Source organism: Neodiprion virginianus, chromosome 7 (genome assembly GCF_021901495.1).
Source record: "Neodiprion virginianus isolate iyNeoVirg1 chromosome 7, iyNeoVirg1.1, whole genome shotgun sequence".
Taxonomy (NCBI): Eukaryota; Metazoa; Arthropoda; class Insecta; order Hymenoptera; family Diprionidae; genus Neodiprion; species Neodiprion virginianus.
This window is the reverse complement of record NC_060883.1, coordinates 14,193,053-14,209,407: the sequence shown is the minus strand read 5'-3', so window position 1 is coordinate 14,209,407 and position 16,355 is coordinate 14,193,053. Positions and strand designations below refer to the sequence as shown.

Sequence of the window (16,355 nt, the reverse complement as noted above, 5' to 3'; positions counted from 1 at the left end):
ATATTATTTTTTATCATTTTGAATTTGTTTGGTGCAAACCCGATCATGGTTGGGAGGTACGGACGGGTTAGGTGGGTCTCTGTTTGATAGCGACCTCCACGTGGTGAGACCTGGGAGATTGATGATATTTTCGTTGTTATATCATGAATTTGCTAACAATTATTCTTGCAATTTTCAATTTAAAATGACCTGTGACGACGTCTGGCCGGTATTCGTAAATAGTTACGTATTATTTTCGAGACTGTATTAGGAACAGCTCTCAGGCGATCAAGCTATGCTTTGAGCTGGCTCAAGACAGTCCTGCAAATCGAACCTGACTATGAATACCGGCTATTAGACTATTACCAGTCACGTGATCGCATTGCGTAGAAATACGGACGCCAGTGTATAGAATTTTCGTTCAAATATTAAGAATGTATATCTATATCAACATACGTATAAGGAATTCTACGTCACGTGAATCAAAAAATGACCTCGTATTTTTTCAATCTATTCATACTTTTTTTCACACGAAATAAAGGTACAAAGAATCGATACGCATTTTGGTGTTCGTCCGAATTATGTTTGTTTTCGAAAGTTACAAGACAATCATTCAATTTTGATGCAAAAGGAGCGAGCATACATCCGGTTCTATTTGACGTAAAGACATCATTTACAGTGCACTCGGGAGGTAAACGAATAAGCTTCTATAAAAAAAATGCAATGTTGAACATTATTGAAAATCCCAATTTTTATAAACAATTCAAATGTTTGACGATTTTTACCTCATTAATGACAAGTTTTCGAATTATAAAAAAAAAATAGTTTCGGGTTCCTTATTAAATCCTGTATTACTAGTAAATTTTTCAAGTGGAATCTGAAAGGAGTCTACTTTTTTTTTCTATTATTCATCAGGTGCTGCGTCGTGCCAAGCGCGGCATACTGGGCTGTTTAAAAGTATTTGAAACCGAATGCCCGTGAGGGGTGGTGGAGGCTAACCCGCGTCACCCGCCCCACTTCGGCGACAGCTCGGCTGCTCCGTCTCACTTGTTTCTTTATTCTCTCTCTCGCCACGGTTAACGCGGGAAGCGGAGTAGCCCGCGCTTTCCAGCTAGGCAACGCCCTTAAGGTAGTACCGTGATAAATCACTTTTCTTACAATATCTTTCAATTTTTGAATACACATAATTTGAAGTGTCCTTTATACGTAGGAATTTTTTTTAATAGTCCTTGCGGTACTAAATTTTGCAATATTAGCGATCAAAAGTCGTACAATTTACATGTATTCCCTATCCCGACCGTAGTTAGAGTGAGCATTTTATTTAATAACAGCCATACTTTTCTTGGAATTTTTTTTAAAAACTGAGAATTATTAATTGAGGATATAACACGTAATTTTTTTCAAAAAAAAAACATAAACAAGCCGTATTCATTTGTTTGTAAATAATTCTTAAAGTTTGTTGCTTTTAATGATTTTCAAACTTTCTCTCATAACCTGACCCGTGAGAAATAGTGACTTGGCAACGTTGCCCTACGCGGGAAGTTTAAAATGCCACAAAGGCCCAACGAATTGAAATAAATGTCAGAACTTTGCGGATATAGGTTACGGTACAGATATTAATCGCGAAGTCATTGTGTATTATTTTCAGTTTCCAATTATAACTAACCTCAAATTGATTTCATAACAATACATTTCTCTACAACACATGCTAGAGGGGCAAGAGATACTGAGTTAGAATGCAACGTTGCCAAGTCAGACAAAAGACGCAATGGGAAAATTTTTATACTTCTGCGCATGTGAGAGGAGGGGCAAAGGTGTACTGTATCTCAACTACTTTTTACTTTAGTTATAATGTTTTATACGGGGGATATTTCTCTGGAAGTTGAGGACTGCTGCTATCACGGTACTACCTTAATGTGAAAAAATACGTGCGCCAGATCCGTGAAGGTAAATCTCACAAAATAGGAAATCAATATAAGATGATTTTTTTTATAGTAACTTTATCGGCAATAAAATTCTTTTCTTTACAAAACCTGGTATCGTTTTGGTATAGTCTTAAGATATACGAGAAAATAACTTAATGTTTGTCATTTCATAATGCTCTGTTTGTGGTGCAAGACTATTGGAGACATTAAGGCTCACGTTCAAAAGTATTAAAGCTGTTTGGTGATCACCCTGTGGTCACCTATACAAAAAACTACTGTGCTTTCGCATTGATTAATAACAAAGCGTTGGAATATTAATATTGAGACATTTATATTTCTCCTAATGGTTACATAACATGAAATTTTTGCCGAGATGGACTATACTTCAGGCAGGTAACGGAGGGGCATACGCACAGCTCATGCTTTTGCTCTGTTTTCTGCCCGACCCTTTGCGCTTAACTCCATGTTGTTGTGGAAGTAACTTAAATAGCGGATGCCAACCCTGGTAAAATAGCTAAGTTTCTAGAACAGTCAGTAGTTAAATACCCCAGATTTCAGGGTGGTGAAACACTAATATCGCTTGACCGTTATGAGATTGTATAACATTATATGTAATTATATAAAAAAAAATTTACTCGAGTTGTTATATGAATTCATCGTACAGCAAGAATTATTTCGGAATAGTACTCATTTCATTTTTTTTGGATCGTTGATTACGTTTCGAACGTCGAATTCAGACAATTCGGTATGAAAAGTTCTAATTTTTGAAATTCGATGTGAAATTCGTAATCAGCAACCCAAAAAACCCAAGAGCACCAAGTTTCATCCAAATCGAGTGATGATTAGATTCTGGTCCAACATATTGGATCCGCCATTTTTAATTTTGAAATTTAGAGTTTGGATAAGTAATCAGCGACCTCGAAAACTTCTGAATACCGAGCTTCATTCAAATCGAGTAACTTCTTAAACTTTGGTCCACCATATTGAATCCATCATTATGAATTTTAAAATTATAACTCCAGATGCCTAATTACACCCTCGAAAACACACGTGAATAGATTTTGTAACGAACAATGTTGATCGCGTGGATCAACATCGAGTGTCCCGTATCGATTTCTCGAAATAAGTCCGTCGAATCGATATTTCGACCCGCCAATCCCCACCCTCCCAATTATTAGCGAGATCGACAGGTGAGACCGGAGCTCTATCTCTTTCGTTCCGGGGTCGTCAACCGAGCAGGGTCGAATCAGCAGCGTGTTCGAGGGTCATCTGTGAGGTCCCAACTCGCCCGGGCCAGGTAACTTTAGAGACCCGAATCTCCTCCTCCTAATTCAAGGGCAAGGAACGTGACGAAATCGCCCAATTCGCCTATCAGCAGACCTCGGAACAAGGGAAAGAGCCAACGTGGGAAAGACCGCCGATATCAGATAAGCACTCCTCATTTTTGTATGAACGAAACGATCCCTGAGTGTTTGACTGCGAACGGGAAGGTTCACTTATCTCATGTATAAAAATCATTGGTGTGTGAAGGAGAGTGTGTGACGTGAGGGAATGTATGCGTGAATGGGTTATGTGCAGAAAATAAGATGTTTGTTCCTCATTTCAAGATAAATATAGAAAACGTATCATTTTGTTGAATGTATGCGCGAATGGTTTATGTGCAGAAAATAAGATATTTGTTCCTCATTTCAAAATAAATATAAAAAAACGTATGATTTTGTTGAATGTATGTGCGAATGGTTTATATGCAGAAAACAAGATATTTGTTCCTCATTTCCCAATAAAAATATATAAAAACTTACAATTTTCAGGTTTTTTCCCGTAATTAAAATGAGATATAGGAATATGTCCCCAAATTTGGCGTTTCAGCCCATTGTGTGCTGTCGTGCGCGCTGTAAACGCGAAAGTATAAATATATATGAGAATGTACATATATCACTCGCAAAGTTTGTGTTTTGCATGTGGGACGCATATTAAACCTTTTATTTGCTATCAATAAACAAAAAAACTCCGAACTTTGATTAACAAAACATTTGAAAAGAGATTGAGAATACTCAATTTGGAAAAGACACGTCAATGCAATCAGATTCTCTAACGAGAGAATCCTAAAGAGAGACAGATCCTCTTCTTGTTGTAATACCAACTCTTCAGAACAAAAGAAGAAAGCAATGTCAACTCCGTTCATTCGTCATCGACAAATGTATATGTTTATCTCATCGAAATAGAAAATAGGGGACGGCACTGATTCCTCTTCCCACTCTTCCCTAACTTCACACTCATCGGAAATCGCCTACTTTCCGCACTTTTAACACATTATACTATTTTATTGACATTCAAGATTACTTTTGACTTTATGATCACTGCTAACCTGTACATCCTACCACAGTGGAAGTTATAACACTTGAGACTGAGCAGCCTGTCGGTGCAAAAAGCACTTGATATTACGATTCCCCGATTTTTGTACACATATCACAGTGTATTTCTATCAACCGCACATAAATATTCTGCAAAAAGCAGTTTCGTTCGAATATAATAACTCCGAAAACGATACTGAAAATTAACAAAAATAATTTTATGCAAAAAAAAACAAAAAATCAGTACCCATCCAATACACATCTAGGTATGTGATGGAGCTTGAATTTCGCTTGCTTGGTTCCCATAACATCGTTGACAAGGTGGCCGCAATTAACATGGAAAACTGTACCCTAAAAGACCCACCTGCGGACGAGGGGTTAATGAACGGAGAAATATTCAATTCTATTTTCATTGATTTTTTTTCACCCTGTTCTAGCGCTCACAATTAGAAAATTTTCAAGAAGTAAAATATTGTCGTTCAGTGACAGGAGAGCTAAATAAAAAAAAAGTAGGAGTCTTTTTTTGAGAAAGCGAAAGAAATTTTTTTGAATGTGTCAAATTTTCTTAAATACTTTAATCCTGTCCGAAAAATCTGATTTTTATTTACAGTTGTGCTACGTTTCTTGACAATATCTCGTGAATGAATGAATATTTTTAATTGAAAAAGCACTGAAATCTTACTAATGTATGAGCACGTAACATATGTAAATGAGGTTATTTGAGGTTATTTGAGGTCAAATGAGGCAATTTTCGAATGGTTATAAAGTTATGGCTTTTGAAAACAGTATTTTTGGGTAAACGATCTTCTTTTTAAATTACCTATCTTTCTTTTCAGTTGAATAAATAAAGTTATAAATTTTGGACTAGAACTGAAATTTCAGCTTCAGATAGCCGCGGTTTCGTTGATATTTTTTTTTTTCGTACTGCATCAAAAAAGATAAACTATCCAAGAATATGGTCTTCGAATTTAAACTAAGTTGGCTAAACCGTTTTTGTGATATCTTGGGCACCGAAAAACATTTTATGGAAAAAATAGTTGACCAGTTATTTTCAGTACCAGTACTTTATATTAATTCATTCTAATAAAAAAAAAATATGTAAGTGAAGCTCAGTCTGCGTAAAGTTGAATAAAACAAACCCGAATCAATTGGTTGATGAAATATAAATTTTAGAAAATCACCGACGATTACAGCTATCTGCTCGTCAATAGCGTATTGTTCAGAGCATAGGCTGATCTCGCATGTAAGACAACCCCTAATTCGGAGACAGTATTTCAGTGTTTTTCTTAATTACGCACATATAGTCGGGGAGCTGACCGCACCATATCTTCCCTCATCGAACATATGAATGAAACTAGTACCAATCGATAGGGGAGGTCGAATACTTGAAGAAAAAACCGGGGTGCCAACCCCCACCCTGTCAGGGGGTCGCGTATAAGAAGAAAATAGTGTCGGCAGGTGCTCTCAACGACTAAAAACCTCGGCTTATACTCGGAGGAAAACGGTATATTCCCTTAAAATGGATACCTTGAAATTCGCCTTACCTTTTTTTTGAGTGGCAGCCTTTATGAGTCCCTTTTCGTGGTTTCCAACGTGCTGTACGTAACTTTCCTTATTCACCGTTTTGAATGGGCACAAGTCGCAAGTATAGACACCAGCCAGCAAAGGATGTTTAGATCTTAGGTGGTTTTTATAGCTGTTGCTCTGAATCGCGGAATAAGAACAATGGGGACATTTGTAAGGTCTTACACCTGCAACAAATGAAACTTTCTAAATAAGAAGTCAAAGGAGGGTAGAGAAAAAAGAGATCAGATGATCAAGTTGATTAGTTTTTACTAATTAATGAATTTTCTGAGATCGATACATTATATTCAACTCCACAGTTTTATTGCCGGTTAAGAATCGAAAACTTTTACATTTAATTCAAAAAATATTAATAAATAAGTAGAGAAATAAATATGAACATTACAAAGAATCTATCTTAAATATTTTGCAAGCAATTAATTTAGACACGAAATGATATTTAATTTATGAAAGTTCGAGAGATAATGTGCTTCTGGTCACACAAGAATACATCAGAAAAAAACCGTAAATAATAAATATGGATAAATAATCAAATACAATAACTACCTGTGTGACGCATTATGTGTCGTCGCAATGAATTATGATCACCAGTTTTATAGTCGCAAATGTCGCAGCTGTAAGGTTTGTCGCCAGTGTGTTGACGTAAATGCATTTGAAGCATAGCTTTTCGCGCACTCGAATGTCCGCAGACATTGCAAACGTAAGGTCTCAGCTTGGAGTGAACAGCTTGCATGTGATTCTTGAGACATTTTGAATCGGCATATGTCTTACCACATAATTCGCAAGTCTTTGACGTGTACCACCTAGGTGCTTCGTTTGATTTTCTATTTAAATGCATTACGCGATGATTACGTAATTGGCTTGATTGCTTAAAACACTTGCCACATACTGGACATTCATATTCACGATTCTCACTGTGTACTCTCATGTGAGTGACAAGTTTCACCATAGTTGCACTTTTGTATGTTTCACACATTTTACATGACAGAAGGTCAATATCTAGAAACAAAGGTCCAATTATTTTTTTTTTAAGAAAAAAAAAACAGCGTAACAGTTCAGATGATAATCCTGGTAACATGCATGTAATCTGAATAACAATGGTTCAACATTTTATGAGCACTAAAGCTGAAGAACCTGCAATGAAGTCGACTCACCAATCTTATGCTCTTTCCACAAATGCAAGCTGCATGGTTTCCATTTAGAAAATTTGACGTCTTTACAAATATTGCATTTGAATGCATGGGCGTGCTGTGAATCCATATGGCAGTTGGCGTGTTGATGCATCAGTTCTTCGCTGCTGAACTTGTATAAGCAGCCTTGGTGCATGCATCTGGAAAAAAAATATAAGGGCGTTTGGATTTACTGACAATCTAACAATGCATCAAATGGAATTTACAACAAGCTTTAAGACTTGTATCTTACACGAACTCTTGCACACGGAAAAAAAACTAACAGACTTACTTAACGTTTTTTTCCTTCATTTCGAGCCTTTGCATATTTTTACCAATGATTTTTCTCGAACCAAGCATTTTAGATACTTTAATGTTGTGTTTGCCATCATTATTCTCCCCACATTCGTCTGAGTAACCATTTACCAAGTAAGGTTGTTGAGGATAACTGAGAGAACCGTTGTTCACAGCTGTATCAGATCCGTCATCCATCAGTTGGTGATCCTGAATATAAAATATTTCTATCAAATCTGAAACTAGATTATTACAAATTTACAGATTTGCAAATAAATAAAGTTCACTATATAATTGACAGAATAAATTTAAATTAAACTATAACATAATTATTATGGGATGAAAAATGTACTTCAATGAAAAATTACTTGTATCATGTGATTCCGACACTCGTCAATTGTTTCAAAACAACTTGAACATTCACCACACATATAGACAAGTTTTATATCATCGTAATTTTTAAACTCATTTCGTTCCTTTTCCTACAAAATATGCAAAAATTGATATGTGTTTTTGTTTTTCAATTAAGAAAAGCTACAGCTTGTAAATGAAGAAATGTTAGTGCCTGAATAATGTGAAACACAATTTATACTTACGGTTAACCTAAAAATGTTACCAAGATAATAGTGAATTCTGAGCAATTGGAGTAGTTACAAGTATTCAAAAACAAACCCAGATAGAAAAGTTATAATTCTTACTGAAATCCATAGATGTTTTCCTTACCTGTCCTCCTGGATTTATATGTACATTTTCGAAGTGTTCCAACAACTGTATTTTATCCTGAGTGGTATACGGACATATTTTACACTTGAAAGCAGTAACAACTTCAGCAAAATCACTAGCGTTCAAACTGTCCAGTCCGATAACGAATTTCTTATCGTCAAGAACAGCGACATGGTTAGTCGAAGAATTTTGTCTATCGCCATTATCAGCATCATCAATTTGTTCAACCAAAATATCATCTTCCCTCAAATATTCAGGCGATCTAACTGAATCCGCATTTTCATGTTCGTCTTCTTTTTCTGTTATCACGGACTCAGCGTTGCTGGACTGATCGACATATTTATTAAAATCGAATTCCTTCAACTCTCCGTCTTGAAAGGTATAAATTTGTCGATCCAAATAGACTAGCGGAACTGAATATTCGTCATTCTCGTAAGGGGGAACATCTGAGTACCCGTTGGCAGCCTTCTCCTGCGGCATTGAATTGGCAACAGTGTTATCGTAGTTTGGTATTGCTTGTAGAAGAAATTGGGTGCCATTTATTTCACATCGTAAATACGACATATTATCCAAGTTAACTTCTTTACTCATCTCAGGTGATTTAAAATTTATGCCTCGTGGAAAACCTAAGAATAAAATAAGGGCAATTATTGTCATACATGCGTATAAGAAAGGTACGTGAATAATTTCAGATGACCTACTTCACAGACTGTATCAAGTTTCATTAAGTTCTATACCTTTTTATGCTCTTCCTAGAAAATTTGATATGTACAAATAGCTGATCATCCGTGCAGGATTTTTTCAAATAGGACTTCCGCACAATTGGTATTTTAAAGCGATATCCTGGCGCCATATTAAACTAAGGAAAGGGTGAAGAAGAAAAGATGTATAGCGTGTGAATAGAGGTCGATCATTTTGTAGAATAAGTCAAGTGCTGCGATTAAAGTACATCGTTACAAAACAAGTACATTTGATTTGAGCAATTATGTGAGTTTATACGATGCAAATAACAGATACGAATGATCACTTACTTTGATCGATATTGGAAGAGCCTTTACAACGGTGACATATCATCACAATTATTATTGTACAATTAGATTGTATAAGTAACAAATGCTGTTGATATCATAATAAAAGAAAATTATTCAACCACTTTGATGTATAATTCTATTTGTACAAGCGACCAAATCGTCGTCGACTTCTTGGAAGGTTTTCAAAAATTAACTTGTCTCTCAGAAACAAGATAATCACACGCACTTGCGAATCACGAACATTATTATTCGTTACCATTGATAACAGGTGTTAAAACTGAAGATTTTTATGGCCGTTCATTACATTCAACGGGATAAAGCCGGCTGTTGCTCTCCAACCATTAACATGGATCCACTCAAGCCCTACGGTCACGAAGATTTGATTCGCAGTCAATCGGTTAAGATAACCTAAAAATTATTCTCTACGCAAAATTTTGCCGCACGCTCAAATGCAAAGCGTTCCTAAACTTACCGAATTCCGCTCAACAATGGAAATTCATTGAGCAAATTTCCAGATAGTGACGTCCCTGTGTAACATCCTGTGACGTCATAACGGTGAAATCCGGACAAATCAAGTTACTGTAACATCCGACCGCAACATCCGTATGTTTTATCGACTGTTATTACTGCATGTTACTTTTATCAACTAACCAAACTCGAAGTACGAGAATCTTGTAACCATAAGAAATTAAAACAGCTGTCTAACTATTTGGAATATCCCTAGATGGAAATAACTATGACATTCACTAAACAAAGCTTGAAAACCATGTTACGAGATCTTCGCACTACAAAGAGCTATAATATTATTATACGTTATTATATATCACTATCATATTAACACCATAATCAACTAACACGATTATATCCAATTATTATATAGCACTCGACAATGCCATTTGTGCATTCGGAGCTGAGAGCTATACTATAAGCAACTTAAGCTATACCATATAGTCTGGAGTATAGAAGACTGTAAAACCATAGATAAATGTATAACCAATATAATGTAAAGATAGCACTGCTGCAATAATCCATAAAACCAGAGACTGCAAAACCTTCAAAACCGTGAATACTAATTATCCAGCATAAACTATACCTTTCTCCGTAACGCCGTATTGTAGGCAACACGTGCAACGTTTTGAAGGCAATGCAGATCTCCAATGTGGAGCCATACAGAGCTTCATCTAAAGAACTCGCAATAAACTCAAAGATGCATACGTGGCAACGCCCAATGACAGGCAACCAACAAACATAAGAAAAACGTTCTAGAAGCTTCCAAGCCGATTTATATCAATATAAGAATTAACAATTACAGAAGAGAATTATACACGAAAGCACACATGTAAACCTGCTCTAAAACTATGGATTATCAAATTGTTAAATACCCTAAATCTGTTAAGATAATTATAACACAAACACCTAAGAATATTCGCAGCAGCGCGATTCTAATAATGTTAAGCAAACAGCAACTATGTCTCATAAACAATCGCTATTGTACTCCAGGTGAGTAACGACAGTAATCAATTATAATACATATGCAATTTTATATAGATACACGCTATAAAACTAACAAACGACGAGTAACCAATATGACATATAGACTTTGTCACGAATAGGATAGTAAGAATATTAAGAAGTAAACAGGAACTAGAATTCAGCGCATCGTGACCCCGAAAATGCACACGGCACTAACATAAAACATGAGTCACCACTAGCGCATACGCACTGCGATTACCGTATTAGGAAATAGCTGCCGAAAGCACGAGACGGGGGGAAGAAGCACAGTAGCCGAGGGGCCAAGGGGGGCTTGCGCCCCAACAACGAATCCCACGCAGAATGGAAAATTACAGAACAACCACCCCGCACCTACACCACCGCACCAGTGCAGCGTTATACCATATGTAAAAACTTGCAATATAGTAATAGCTCAAGAACTAAGATCACAGGCGTGCATGCGGCGAAGATGTCGTGCCCTAATTAGAATTCCTAGAAAAAGGGGGAGGTGCGCAAAAGGTGACAAAATCTAAAGAAGGGGAACGTTTTGCGCAACGATCGACCCCTATAAAAACGGCGACCGATCATCCGATCGTCCTCTTGGTTTCTACCACCAGATTCGTCATCTTGTTCCGGTACAGTCTCGCGGTAAAATCCTTTTGCCTTTTGCATTTAAACTTTTCATGCAACGTTACTCTGCCCAAAAGTCCAGCGAGCTTTCAGCTCCGTTTTGTCATATTAATTTGAGATCTCACACTAAGTAACTCCGTTTTTGTGACTTGAAATATTGAACTTATAAAATAAATCGAAGTTAATCAAAGTATCCAAATATATTAGAATCAGTTATTCCGTTAAATCCTCTCACCAATCTACGCTGCAAGTCATCATATCCAGAGTATTCTCAAGAGGTAAGCCAATTAATTAAATCTTTTATTCAATAATTACTCTTTCCTCGGTTCGTTCGATTAGAGCGACAGAATGCCCGTTGTCCGGTGTATTTCAATACTTTATCGGTAATTGGTGACCCAAACTACTGATGTGAGTCTAACTGTAGCTGTGTGAATCACTTTGGTGTCTAGCATCTGGAAATTTCCACCAGGTACCGTTCCGACGTCACATTACATTCAAAATTGAATTGTGAAAATGAACTGAGACGTATGCATGCATACAAAGAATCAACGTTGACTGAGGATATATAAGGACTTACAACCCTGGGTTATTTTTCGTAACAGTTTACCGGGTCTGGCCGGGTTTGGGGGTATTAGCAGTTTCGCATATTATCAACCAAGCAACTGACCACGCCGGTAAAAGAAGTTCTTCGTAGCCAACAACTATCGCAGGCAGAACGTTGGTAACATATCGGCGTCGTTGTAAAATTGAGACATTCCGCATGTGACAATGGGTCTGAAACATCGATAGGTTGGATGAAAATGACGACGGAATCCAAAAACGCCATTGTATTCGCGGGTGATTATAGATCAAAAATCCTTTTAAATTAAAATCTTAGCTGATCCTGCTTTAAGAATACGGATATTTTTTATTTTTAACCTCCATAATCGGGTTTTCAGTATATTGATATAAATAAACAAAAATATGTATATATATATATATATATATATATATATCAGGGGTGTGCGGGTACTCGAAATTTCGGGTACTCGAACTCGGGTTCGGGTTGGGTTTGCATCGGGTAAGGTTTTTTGGCAAACCCGAAATCTTCGAGTAGTCCGAAAACTTCGGGTAATCCGAAAACTTCGAGTAATCGAAAAACTGTGAGCAGTCCGAAACTTTCGAAAATCTATTCACGTTAGAAATCCCGATATTTTTGGAAAAGCGAAAACAGCCACGAGCAAAATTTTCGAAAACTCCACAATTTTCGGCAAACCCAACATTTCTGAGGAACTCGGGAATTTTAGTAATACGAGTTTTTCGGGCAACCTGGAATTTTCGGGTCCATCGAGATCTTTGGGTAATCCGAAAGTTTCGGGTAATCCCAAGTTTTCGGGTAATCCGAAATTTTCGTACCCGACCCGATCCGACCCGAAGAATTTCAGTACCTGCACACCCCTAATATATATATATATATGTAAGTGGTGCCAGAAAGTAAACCGTTCCCCAGAATTGAGGATCTTACTCTACGTGTTAGAAACTCCAAGTTTTTTACAAAACTTGATATAAATTCAGCATTTTGGTCGATACCAATTCGTGAAAAAGACAGACACAAACTAGCGTTTGTGACCCACCATGGCCATTGGCAATGGAACTGTCTACCATATGTTTTAAAGTCGGCATCAGCAATTTTTCAGAGAGTTTTATCTAGTGTCATAAGAAAAAATGAACTAAATAATTTTGCAGTAAATTACATAGACGATATACTAGTATATTCCAAAACTCATGAAGAACATATGAATCATGTGGAGCAAGTACCAAAAGCACTAAGCGATAACGGATTCAAGTTAAATAAGCAAAAATGCCAATTTGGTTTAAAAGAAATAACCTACCTAGACCACAAAATAGGCAACAATTATATAAAACCAATAAACGATAATTTGATTGCAATAAAGAATTTTCCCGTGCCCGAAACAAGAAAACTAGTAAGACAATTTCTAGGGAAAATAAATTTTTATTTAGAATACATACCACAACATACAATCTTACTGGACCCATTACACAACTTGCTCAGAAAAAAATAGAATTCCACTGGTCTAAACAATGTCAAGATAACTTTGAAAGAACAAAAGAATACTCATATTCAGCTCCAGCTCTGGCAATATTTGACCAAGATGCCCCTATATACTTGTACACGGATGCCGGTATGGATGGAGTGGGAGCAATCTTAAAACAACCGCAAGAAGATACATCACTGAAACCAGTATTCTTCTTCTCAAGAAAATTGACAAAGACGCAGAAGACAAAAAAAAGCAATATACATAGAGTGTCTAGCAATAAAAGAGGCCATCCTATATTGGTACTACTATTTAACGGGAAAAAAATTTATAATTTTCACAGACCATAGGCCTCTAGAAAACTTTAATATAAAAAAAAAGTAATGATCAAGAAGTAATTGACATTTTGAACTATATTTCTCAGCTTGAGTTTGATACTGTCTATAACCCAGGAAAAGAAAATATAGAAGCGGATTGTCCGTCTAGAAATCCTGTACTAGAGTCACATGAGAATGCAGATAATCAAGCAAACTTCTTACAAATTGAAGAAATAAAAGAAAATTAAAAATTACTTAAAATAGGTGACTCATGTGAAAATAACGATGACATCATCTACAAAAGACTAAATTAGTAAAAAAAAGTACTGAAAGATGGCAAAGTATCAACCATTTTAACAGACCAATATGCAGGAATAAATTCTGCACAATTCAAACAATACACAAAAAAACAAGATATGACACTAATTTTCACAGCAGTGGACTGTGCATTTTCAAATGGATTAAATGAAAGAACGAACCGAACCTTAGTAAATAGAATAAGATGTAAAATCTACAAAAATAAAGAAAAGTCATGGGCAATCATAGCAGAAGAATGGGTAAAAGATTACAACACAATACACAGCTCAACAGGATTTACACCAAACTACTTAAAAACAGGAATAGAAAACTCGTTCATACCAAAACAATTAAACAATAATAATACCAAAAATTTAGAAAATATTAGATTATTAGCGTTGGAAAACTCCAAAAAAAAATACACAATCAAAATAGGATGTACTATGACAAAAATGTTAAAAAAATCATACATAACGTAGGGGATTTAGCATATATATTCAGAATGGCAATAAACTAAACAGAGACAAACTAGATATAATAAGATAAGGACCTTAAAAAATAAAAAATAAAATTTCTGATACAATTTATCTAATAGATAGTAGATTAAGAAAACACGAATCAAAGTTATTTCACGCTAGTAAATTAATTCCGTATACAGCAGGGCTCCACCCTCTGTCTTAAAAGGGGGGGATGTAAGTTGAACGTGACACGCCAAACCCAGTCGTACGACACTGCCACAGAGCGTCAGTACCATAGAGGTCTCCAAACAGAACACCTCGTGAAAAGGCCACTCTCACATCCAAGTGTACAACTTCCGTAGGTTAACAACAATAGTATAGATTCAGGTTAGTATTAAGTACTTATGTTTATTATAATGTTGTAGCTAAAGCTAATGTCTAGCTTTATCTTAATTACCGTTACCGTAAACTGCATCTTACGTGTTTGATTTCAACCTCCCCGTTAAGTTTCTGGTCACGAAACTTACATATATGTATATTAGGGTGGGCCAAGAAAATCGACTAATTTTTTTTTTCACTTTGTACTCCGAAAATTTGGTTGGTAGAGACCTCAAAGACATTCTCTCTTAGTATGAGCTCTTAATTTTAATAGGAAGGTCCTCCGCCTCGCAGTTTTCTATTTTTTTCTTACGGTGAGGAAGAAAAATACATATCTCGGTATCTACTATTTATAAAAAAAAAATGTATCACATTTTTGTAGGAAATTGAATTCCCTCCAAAAAAGGTCTCTTACAATTTTTCATGGGTCTCTTACAATTTTTACCGCCCACACACACGCACGCACGCACGCGCGCGCGCGCGCAAACACACACACACACACGCATACACACAGAAATACGAAATAAATGAATTAATTGATACAAAATAAAAATGAAATGATGGTAATAAAATAAATAAAATGAAGATAGATAAAATGTATAAAATAAATAGAATTGATAAAATGAATAAACAAATGAAATGAATAAAATAAATAACATAAATCAAATGAATGAAATGAATAAAATAAAGAAAATGGAAAACATAAAAAAAAAATTAATGAAATAAATAAAATGAATAAAATGAAAGAAAAAAATTAAATAAATGAAGTAAATGAAATGAATTGAATAAGTGAAATAAATGAAATGAATGAAATGAATGAAATGAATGAAATAAATGAAATAAATATGATGAGTAGAAGAATAGATAGAAAGAGAGAGAGAGAGAGAAAGAGAGAGAGAGAGAGGAGGAGAGAGAGAGAGAGAGAGAGAGAGAGAGAGAGAGAGAGAGAGAGAGAGAGAGAGAGAGAGAGAGAGAGAGAGAGAGAGAGAGGGAGAGAGGGAGAGAGGGAGAGAGGGAGAGAGGGAGAGAGGGAGAGAGGGAGAGAGAGAGAGGGAGAGAGGGAGGGAGGGAGGGAGGGAGGGAGGGAGGGAGGGAGAGAGAGAGAGAAAGAGAGAGAGAGAGAGAGAGAGAGAGGGGGGGGGGGGGGGGAGGGAGAGAGGGAGGGAGAGAGAGAGAGAAAGAGAGAGAGAGAGAGAGAGAGAGAGAGAGGGGGGGGGGGGGAGGGGAGAGAGGGAGGGAGGGAGGGGGGGGGAGGGAGGGAGGGAGGGAGGAAGGGAGGGAGGAGGGAGGGAGGGAGACGGAGGGAGGGAGGGAGGGAGGGAGGGAGAGGGAGGGAGGGAGGGAGGGGGGGAGGGAGGGAGGGAGGGCGGGACGTTGACTCTGGAGCAATGCTCCCTAAGGGCCACAGGCAAATTGCGAGGAATACATGTATATCATAAAATAAAATAAAATAAAATGCAAACATGTAGATAGTATAAATATTAAAATAAAATAAAAAATATAAAAATAATAAATGTTCATAACAAAAAAAAAAAAAAAAAATTTTTTAAATATAAATATATAAAAATATTAAAATATTAAAATGAATTAAAATTCAAAATAGGGTTACGATAGAGATTAAAAGTAGAATACACTTCGGTCACTCACCCGGACATCCCAGCCTCGCGCTCCTCCTCGGATAGCAGATTC

At 36.4% G+C, this 16,355-nt stretch overlaps 1 protein-coding gene and 1 long non-coding RNA gene across 6 annotated transcripts in view; one reads left to right on the top strand and one right to left on the bottom strand.

Annotated features, from left to right (window-relative positions):
* The window catches only part of LOC124308739 (zinc finger protein 436-like), a 113,581-nt gene extending 104,061 nt beyond the window's left edge, over positions 1-9,520 (bottom strand). Inside the window, exons 1-9 of one of the 5 annotated variants that reach the window (XM_046771745.1) lie at positions 9,060-9,519; positions 8,766-8,887; positions 8,029-8,654; positions 7,674-7,787; positions 7,304-7,515; positions 6,997-7,172; positions 6,389-6,841; positions 5,803-6,009; positions 634-686 (exon numbers count right to left, since the gene is read on the bottom strand). In XM_046771745.1, the coding sequence (XP_046627701.1) occupies positions 649-686; positions 5,803-6,009; positions 6,389-6,841; positions 6,997-7,172; positions 7,304-7,515; positions 7,674-7,787; positions 8,029-8,619 (1,791 nt within the window). In that variant the 5' untranslated portion in view covers positions 8,620-8,654; positions 8,766-8,887; positions 9,060-9,519 and the 3' untranslated portion in view covers positions 634-648. Of the gene's footprint in view, positions 1-633; positions 687-5,802; positions 6,010-6,388; positions 6,842-6,996; positions 7,173-7,303; positions 7,516-7,673; positions 7,788-8,028; positions 8,655-8,765; positions 8,888-9,059 lie in introns of those variants that run through there. The other 4 variants (XM_046771744.1, XM_046771740.1, XM_046771742.1 and 1 more) reach the window with 4 other exon arrangements.
* Positions 9,521-11,110: 1,590 nt separating this feature from the next.
* On the top strand, positions 11,111-11,669 carry LOC124308758 (uncharacterized). The gene is made up of 3 exons (XR_006909080.1): positions 11,111-11,198; positions 11,388-11,458; positions 11,650-11,669. It is a non-coding gene; the product is annotated as an uncharacterized LOC124308758 (long non-coding RNA).
* The last annotated feature ends 4,686 nt before the right edge of the window (positions 11,670-16,355 follow it).